This window comes from Felis catus, chromosome D1 (genome assembly GCF_018350175.1).
Source record: "Felis catus isolate Fca126 chromosome D1, F.catus_Fca126_mat1.0, whole genome shotgun sequence".
Lineage (NCBI taxonomy): Eukaryota > Metazoa > Chordata > Mammalia > Carnivora > Felidae > Felis > Felis catus.
Window position 1 is genome coordinate 112,866,371 of NC_058377.1, and position 9,420 is coordinate 112,875,790.

The 9,420-nt window shown below is 56.5% G+C and overlaps 1 protein-coding gene across 1 annotated transcript; it reads left to right on the top strand.

Moving 5' to 3' along the window:
- The first annotated feature begins 865 nt into the window (after window positions 1–865).
- On the top strand, window positions 866–1,793 carry MRGPRG (MAS related GPR family member G). The gene is given in 6 exon segments (XM_019812998.3): window positions 866–911; window positions 914–1,149; window positions 1,152–1,293; window positions 1,296–1,372; window positions 1,374–1,552; window positions 1,554–1,793. Coding segments are annotated over 6 exon segments (831 nt in total). The 3' UTR covers window positions 1,705–1,793.
- The last annotated feature ends 7,627 nt before the right edge of the window (window positions 1,794–9,420 follow it).

The window sequence follows — 9,420 nt, forward strand, 5'->3', positions numbered from 1 at the left end:
CCCTCCGCCGCGTCTCCGGGCTGAGAACAAGGACCGCTGTGGGTCTGGGGGAGGGGCGCAGGAAAGGGAGCGGCTTCTAGAGATCCTGGGCTGCCTCGGTTGACTTCCCTGTGCCACGTTCTCCCTCTCCTCCAGACCGTCCCCAGCAGGACGGGGGCCCGGGCTGGGACAGGACTCTCGGCCTCTGCTGCCCTGAAAGCAGCTGGCGGCGAACGTTGGCTTCTCCCCGGGGCCCGTCACCAAGGCCCCCACCCCGGCTTTGAGGGTTCAGAGCAGCACTCGGCCCCGCCTACCCTGCAGCAGGAGCCCCAGGGCTCGACCCTGCCCTCCCTCGCCCGCCCAGCTGTCCCCACAACAGCGTCTTCCTCCCCCTCCCCCTCAGCCGGTGCAGGCAGGACAGCGTCCCCGGGGCCATCGATGGACAACGCCCCTCAGACTTAGCAGGAGTGTGGTCCCGCAGTGGGAAGCCCGGCGCAGGGTGCCTGACGGAGGGAGGACAGCCCGCCATGTGTGGGCCACACGGGTGTCCCCGTGCCTGCAGAGACCTGCCCCGCCCATTGCTGACCTCTGCCACCACGAAGAGCCCTGCACGTCTTTCGCGCATTCAGCCGAGCCATCTAGCTGGGAGGAGGGCAGCCCCCCGCCCCCACCGGCCACCATCACCTCCGTGCCCCATGCCTGGCACATCTCACTACCGAGTCTCCTGCTGAGGCCAGAAGGGCTGGGCATCCCCCGGGGGCCGGGGGGGGGTGGCCCCCCGGGCTGGGGCTGTCCTCCCGGGATGACCCCTGCCTCCTGGGGCGGTGCCCCTGGCCTCCCTCGGGGCGATGCCAGCACCAACATCTGTGCCCCCTTCCAGGGCCTGATGTTCGGGCTCTGGAGAACCTCCAACAGCGTGCTTCTCGACCTCACCTGGCCGTCGGCCCCGGAGGGCTGGTGGGGAGCGGGCTTGTCCTCTGACACCTCGGCTTCCGCGTCAGGAAGGGCCCCCTCTCCGTCTACGTCCTCCGCCCGGCCGCCGCGGACAGCCTGTTCCTCTGCTGCCAGCTGGGCTTCTCCGCCGTCCAGGCCGCCCTGGGCTCCCGGGACAACCTGCCCTTCGCGGGCTTCTCCGTGGGGCTGGGGCTGCTGGCGGCCTCGGCACCGAGTGCAGCTGCCTGTCCCGCGTCTTCCCCACCTGCTGCCCCGGCTGCCGGCCCAGACACACCTCGGGCCTCGTCTGCAGCCTCGTCTGGGCCCTGAGCCCGCCGGCCATGCTGCGGCCCGCCAACGCCTGCGGCCCGCTGCGGCCCGCACCAGACCCCTGACCTGCGCGCGGTACCACGCGGCCAGCGTCGCGCGGCTGCTGTCCCCGGCCTGCGCGGCCTGCGCGGGGGAGCCCGGCGCCCTTCCTCCGGGTGAACTGCAGCTCCCAGCGCCCGCGGCCCAAGCTGTGGGGCATCGCCCCGGGCTCCGGGCTCCTGCTCCTCTTTTGCGGCCTCCCGCTGGTCTTCTGGAGCCTGTGGCCCCTCCTCAACCTCCTGCGGCCCCTGTTCGGCCCGCTGGCCACCCTCCCGCGACACCAAGCCCTTCATCTGCTTCACCGCAGGCCGGCAGCCGGGCAAACGCCAGCCGCTGTGGGTGGTTCTGCAGAGGTCCCTGGGGGAGGAGGCCGCGCGGGGGGCCAGGGGCCAGTCTCTGTCTCAATATAGGGCCTCAATATAGGGGCCGCCCCAGCCCCGCCAGACCCTTCCCGGGTGACCCCCCCACACACACACACCCCAGCTCCCCGGTCGGGGACCCAAGGGCTGAGGACAGAGAGAGGGCCATGGTCCTGACCCCTGTTGCCCAGCGAGGCCTGTAGAGCACCGGGGGTGGGGCAGGAGGAAGGGACAAGGACCCGCAGCGCCCCCCTCCAGCTCGGGGCCCCCACCGCACACCTGCAGCAGCGCTGAGGACGGGCGCCCCCCACCCCCACGGCCCGGGAGGGGGCTGGAGGGACAGGAGCCCAGGCGCTGGCTGTGCCGGGCTGTCCGCCACTACGACGGTGCTGTCGCTTCTTCCTCCGCGGGAAGGTCGTGGAACCCGGCCTCACCCCAGCCCCCCACCCGCCGCCGACCCCCCCCCCCCCCCCCCGTCCCGCCCCGTCCGGTCCCGTCCCGTCCCGTCCTCCGGGCCGTTCCCCATCGGCCGCCAGATGGCGCTGCTTCCTCAACAAGCGCGCCCCGGGCGGGCTCCACGCGGGAGGGTGGCCGCGGCTCGGCCGCCTGCCCTCCCGGCCCCACCGCCGGCTGCCTGGAGGGTGTTCTGGCCCCCAGCCCCCATCCTCACCGGGATTCTGGCTCATCGCCCACCCGTTGCCCCAGCCCTGCCCGCCCCCTGCAGACCCTTCCCTGCCTGGTTTGCCCTGGGCCTTTCCTCCTGAAAAAATGGGAGGGACAGGGACAGGCCGGGAGAGACAGGGAAGGACAAGGAGGAGAGACGAGGGAGAGACGGCGGCGAGAGGGGAGAGAGGGGAAGGAAGGGGGGAGGAGGAGGGAGGGCAGGGAAGGGGGAAGGACAAGGGAGAGACAGGGAGGGGCGGGGAGGGAGGGAAAGGAAGCCAGGCTTTGTAGCTTTCAAAGTGCAAATCGCTTTCAGTGTTTTCTGAACAATTTAAAGAAAAAAGAAAGAAAAAAGATAGTCCGTGGTCATTGTCAAAACGTTCAAGCCCTGCAGAAAATACTGCAAAGATCAATCACCAAGTGTTTGGACCCAGGGGAGGCATGCTGGGTGCGAACGCTTTAGCTGTGTTTCTGGAGACCCACAGAAACTTCAACCGTGACCAAAAGGAGGTCGTTCCATACCCGCTAATTCTGCGCCTGTGGCAACAAAGCATTTTACAACTGCGGGAGATTTGTCTTAGAAAGGAGTGCAATTTTTTCACCAGAAGATTTCTGTGTTGCTCGGTTTTGGGGTGGTGATGCGGGGGTCTGGAGCCGACGGCCAAGAAAGAATTCTTGAAGATGTCTTCGGTGCAGAAAGGCGATTTTATTAACGCGCGGGGACAGGGCCCCGGGCAGGACTGCACTGGGGTGTGAGGCTCCTTAGACACAACAAAGTTGGGGAGGTAAAGTCAAAAGAGAGGCCTCCAGAGGGACTCGGAGGCTCCTAAAATGCACGAGGCCTGGCTGTTGTCCAGCGAAGGCCCTTTTCCCTCTAGGAAGGCATTAACAGTAGGACCGTGGAGGGTTCCAGAAATGTCAGACTCTGGATTTGCCTCAAGTGTGTCAATGGGCTGCAGGTCATAAGGAAACTTCCTTCCTGCCTTTGTTCCCACATCACTACGGAGGGGAGGGCGATGCTGGGGCTCCAGGAACCTGAGTCTGTGGGTTACTGGGGATCCGACTATTGGCGAGATTGCCTTTTTCTTGTAATGTACTGAGATATTTGTAAACTGATGGAGACTATGCCTTGCATGACTGTGATCTCTATCAGCCAGCCATTTCTTGCCTCTCCTTTGTCCTTGGGCCGCCGGGAGTGCCCGAGGAATGTCACCTGGTGGGGGGAGGGAGTGCTGGCTTGTATTTTCCCCTCGGCCCGCCTTGGGCTCTCTCATCACTCCCTGTGGGAACCCGGGCGAACATCGAGGAGTGGAAAGACGAGAGGCGCCTGGGTGGCCCGGTCGGTCAAGCGTCAAACTCCGGCTCCGGTCGTGACCTCGCCTGTCCCGAGTTCGAGCCCCGCGTCGGGCTCTGTGCTGACAGCTGCTTCAGATCCTGTGTCTCCGTCTCTCTGTCTCTCCCCTGCTCGCACTCTCTCTCTCTCTCTCTCTCTCTCAAAAATAAACATTTAAAAATTAAAAAAGAAAAAAAAGGAAGTGGAGAGATGAGAAAGTCACCGGTCGCCACCCGCACCCCGGAGACACTGGCTTTTGCGGGTTTTCTGTGCCTCCCCAGGAAGCCAGGGCTCCGGCCCCCCCCCTTGATGCCAGCAGAGGGCGCCAAGTGCGGACAGTCAAGAAAGAATCCTGGAGACGTTTTCGGTGCAAAAAGGTGGTTTTATTAAAGGGCGGGGAAGGGACCCTCGGGCAGAAAGAGCTGCAACGGGGGTGGTGAGGAGTGATTGATTCGATACTTTTAGGTCGGGAGGGGCAGAGATCAAAGGCAGTTTCCAAAAGGATTTTCTCCTGTGAAAAAAGACAAGCTCCTGGAGGTCTGGCTATTCGCCAGCTTTTGGCCCCTAGGAAAGCATAACCTCGAGGCAGCGGTGACTTCCTAGGGGAAGGTCCCTGCCTCTCAAGTACGCGGCAGGCGGCGGAGGGCTGCAAGTTGTAGGGGATTTAAATTAATTTTCTCTACATTTCTTTCGCCTTTGTTCTCCTCAAGTCTGAGGGCTGGTGCTGCAGCTCGGGGAGGGAGGGGGCGAAGCATCCAGAGCCCCCCGCTCCGTGGGGGAGGCTGCTCTGGGGTGGGATGCGGAGGGCTGGGGAGGGACTGTCCCTTCTGGTGACCTTTCCTGCCAGTCCCCAGAGAGGGGTGTGGCCTCCTTGAAGGCCTGAGAAGGAGATGCGGGAGGCAGGCCTTTTCAGAGGTGGGGTGCCCCCAGGATCAGCCCCTGGAAATAGCTGCGGGGGGGCCCCCTGTGGGGCCCGTCATCTGTGTGCCTGTGGTGGGGACAGGAGGGGACAGGAGGCAGCAGTGTCTAGGGCACGTGATGAACAGCCCCATCTAGAGAGCTGGGGATCACGGGGTCCTCTGGCCGGGGACCTTTCTGCAGTGGGGATGCCAGCCTGAGCCCAGACAAGCCGGTGAGCGGCTGTCACCTCTCTAGCTGGGTGACCTCCAGCAAGTCGCCCAGAGCCCCAGTCTGCGTAGGGGGCGGAGGAGCAAGGAGGGCAAGGTGGCTCCTCCGGGGGAGAGGCGACCCCAGGTGCTGTCGGCCCGTCCTGACCTGCAAGGCCAACCACATTGCCTCCCATATGCAGCAGAGCTCCAGATGTCCCCAGCCAGCCCTGACCTCGGCACCCCACTGTAAGGGTTAAATTGTAGTGTAGGGCTAACCGGTAGCCTTAATAACAGCTTTGTTTTAACACTGTAGATTAAGAGATAACAGCCTTGTGCTATCAGTCAAGGGAACACAAGTTTAAGGAAAATCAACTGGGTTAGTGTTTGATTGGATTGGGGCAAGGGCACGTCTGAACTGTTTCCACCCCCATCTGGGAACTGTTTCTCTGTTCTGTTCCCAGGTGATGATAAGGACGATGTGGTTGGCTATAAAAACTCTGTACCCCCGCTGTTCGAGACGGCACTCTGGTCAAGAGTGTCGTCCCGATCCGTTGGCCTTGCCTCTCCTTGCAATAAATTTTGTCGTGACTGTCACTGGCGCCCTACTGTCTTAATGTTAATGCTTTGCTAGAGGGAAAAACAACCTTAGCCTGACAATAGCTAGGCCTCCAGGATCCTGTGAGCCTTCTTTAGCATATGAAAATCTCACTGGAATCTTCCCAGTTTCTCCTCCGGGTCCTGGGGCAGCTCTCCCTGCCCACGAGTCTGTCCCTCCCGTCCCCGTGCTTTAATAAAATCACCTTTTTGCACCAAAGACGTCTTCAAGAATTTTTTCTTGGCCGTCGGCTCTGAACCCCACCATCACCCCAAAACCCCATCACCCAAAACTTCATCACTAAGCACTGGACAGAAACCCAAGATATGGATGCACTTTGGTGTGGCCCGTGTCCCCCAAGAGGTTCGGGGTCTGAAGAAAGAACAGACATAAATACAGTACAAAGACAGCAGGTGAAGGTGTGCAGAGAAGTGTGCAGAGGGTTTAGGGAGGCACCCCTTGACCCCAGCTTACGGCCATTGCCCTGGTATCATAAGCGTGTTCCTTTCTACTCCCAAGTGTCCCCGTGTGGATGACCAATCACCTGGTTGCCCTAGTGTTAGGGAAGCATGGAGGAGGGTCACATATCCTCACTCGGAAAGCAAGGGAGGCTTCCAGGAGAAGGAGGTAACACACAGGCAGCGAGGGGGGAGGAGGAAGGGGCTGCCCTTGGTGGGGGGAAGTAGGAGGTCTGAAACATGGCACCTGCGAAGAAAAAGAGAAAGAAGGAGACCCCCATGGGAGGCTTTGGCAGCTGGGCCCCCAGGAAATGGAGCAGGTGTATACCAGACAAGGGACAGAGGACCCCCCCGGGAGAGTGGGCGCGAGGTACACATGTGGCCCTCCTCCCAAGTCTACCTTTCCTACGGTTCATCTGGAAGTAAGTGTGGCTGGTCTGAAACAGTGGTCAAATCTCAGTTGTTTGGTTTCACTTTTCCAGATAGCCAATCGTTCTAGCAAGAGCTGTTGGCAAGGTTTCCCTTTTCTCGTTGAATCACGTTGGCGCCTTGATTGTAACTCAACCAGTGACATATGGCGGACTCCGTGTTTCGCTGCTCTGCTTGGCTAGTCTCGTGCCAACGCCGCCCTGTCTCAATTACTGTGGCGTCACAGGAATCATGACATCAGTGGTACAAGCCTTACCACGTTGTGTTTCTTCCTTGAGACTCCCATTTCTGTATAAATTCTGGAATCAGCCTGACAATGTCTTCAAAAGTCTACCGGGAAATTTATTGAGATTGCATTAAATCTGTTCAATTATTCTCTAAAATTCATGGAGTTTTCCACTTCTCATGCATGGTCCCCCCCCCCCCAACACACACACCATTTATTTCAGGATTTGGTTTCTGCCAGCTGTCCTTCGTAGTGGGTCGCCTGTACATGTTTGGTAAAGTCTATGCCTAGGCACCTGGGGTTTTGTAACGCTCTCTGCAGTAAGCCTTGGGTTTCATTTTCCAACTGTCGACAGTTTATTGGTTTCTTATATCGATCTTGATTTTTTACACGATCGAACAGCTATCCTACCAAATTACTAAATGTACGAATTCGTTCTAGTTGTCTCTTTGAAGACACCTTAGGGTTTCCTAAGAACAGGGTCACACCATTTGCAAATTGAGATAGTCTCTCTACTTCCTCTCTGGTTTGGCTAAGCCGTCCCACACAACGGTGAACAGAAATGGTAGATGTGGGCCCCCTCGCTTACCCCGGACTCACGGGGAAGGTGTTCAATATTTTACCGTGAAACACGACGTCGTCTGTAGGAATTTTGTTTATAGCCTTTGTCATACTGATATAATTCCCATCCATTCCTAGTTTTCTGAGGGTTTTCCAAACCCACGATTTGGGTTTTTATAAATCGTGCAGGGCTATTGAATTTTATCACATGCTTCCTTCATCTCTTAAGACAATCGTATGGTTTCTCTCCTTCCGTGTACTGATGTGGTGAATTACACTGACTCAGTTTCCAGTGCTGACCTTGCACTCCTTGGATAAACCCCACTTGGCCATAGCGTCTTGTCCTTCTTACGCATGAACGGACGTGATCTGCCAATACTTTGATAGGGGTATTTGCATCTATGTTCATGAGAGGTGCTCTCTCGCTCGGTTTCTCAATAGTGTCCTTGTCAGTTTCGGGCATCAGAGAGAGTTGTTCTTGCTCCCATCTCTGTAAGAATGTGGGTGAGGCCAGTACCTGTTCCTCTGGGGAGACATCCGGGTCTAGAGTTTTTGTGGATTTTTTTTTTTAACGTTTATTCATCTTTGAGAGACAGAGCATGAGCAAGGAAGGGACAGAGAGAGGGAGACACAGAATCCGAAGCAGGCTCCAGGCTCCGAGGCATCAGCACAGAGCCCGAAGCAGGGCTTGAACTCACAAGCTGTGAGATCATGACCTGAACCAAAGTCGGGCGCGCTCAATCGACTGAGCCACCCAGGTGCCCCTTGTGAATGGAGTTTAAAACACAATTTCCCAGGGTGGCTGGGTGGCTCAGTCAGTTAAGCATCCGACTTCAGCTCAGGTCATGATCCCATGGTTTGAGAGTTCAAGCCCCACGTCGGGCTCTGGGCTGACGGCTCGGAGCCTGGAACCTGCTTGGATTCTGTGCCTCCCCCTCTCTCTGCCCCTTCCATGCTTGTTCTTTGTCTCTCTACAATAAATAGGCACTAAAAAAACAAAATTAAAACACAATTTCTGTTTCTTTAACAAATAGAGGGGCATTCGGGTTCCTTTTCTCTTTTTCCATCAGTTTTGGGAAGTCTTATCCTTCAAGCAATGCTTCCATTTCACCAAACAGCAATTTAGCCTGGCGTTGGCTATGACTGCGTGTCATACGTCTGTGTTGTCTCTTCTGTGCCTCCTGCCGGTACTTTCTGTCTCCTCTTGACCCTTCTCGGTTAGGGTTTTATCAATATCGTTCATCTTTTCCTTTGCTGATTTTCCCTGTTTGTTCATCTGCAGTCTCTTAGATGGACTCCTGCTTATCCTCATTTTGTCTTTCCTTCGACTCTGTGGGTTTTAATTTGCTCTGCTTCCTCTAGCTTCTCGAGTTAAGTAGCTTAGATTTTGTTTTGTTGTTGTTTTTAATCTTTCTTGCTTCTGGGAATGGGCATTTAAAAAGCCACGGTTTCCCTTCAGGCACTGCTCTCTCTATGTGCCTCCTGAGAGTCTCCATCCCTTATCATTTGGTTCCAAATATCTCCTCATTTTCTTTGTGATTTTTTTTAATGTTTATTTATTTGAGAGAGAGAGAGAGAGAGAGAGAGGGAGAGAGAGATACAGAGTGTGAGTGGGGAGGGGCAGAGGGAGAGGGAGACACAGAATCCGAAGCAGGCTCCAGGTTCTGAGCTGTCGGCACAGAGCCCGACATGGGGTTCGAACTCACGGACCACGAGATCATGACCTGGGCCGAAGTTGGACGCTTACTGACTGAGCCACCCAGGCGCCCCACGTGATTTCTTTTTAAAGTATGTTACTGGATTTCCAAACATTTAGAGAGTTTCTATTTATCCCTTTGTTTTGTTGTTAGTTTCTAATACAATTCTTTTGTGGCCTGAAAATAATACGGTATGTCCTTCAACTCTTTCGGGTTCATCGAGACCGGTTTGTGGTCCAGCTTGTGGCCTGTCGTGGCCGGTGTTCCACGTGCACATGGAAAGACTGTGCACTTGTAATTCTTAGATGCCATTTTCCAAAATCTTCAACTAGGTCGATTTTTAAAATAATGTTCAGTTTTTCTACATTTTTTTTTTTAGTTTTTAATGTTTATTTTTAAGAGAGAGAGAAAGAGAGACAGAGTCTGAGTGGGGAAGCGGCAGAGACAGAGGGAGGCACAGAATCCGAAGCAGGCTCCAGGCTCCGAGCCGTCAGCACAGAGCCCGACGCGAGGCTCGAACTCACGGACCGCGAGATCGTGACCTGGGCCGAAGTCGGACGCTCAGCCGACTGAGCCACTCAGGCGTCCCATGGCCAGTAGAATTTTAAATAAATTAAGAAGACAATGTGCATTTATTTATTTATTTTTAGCCATGCAACATCGTCTTTTGTTACGTACGGGCTTTTAAAATTACTCCCTCAGTCTCTCC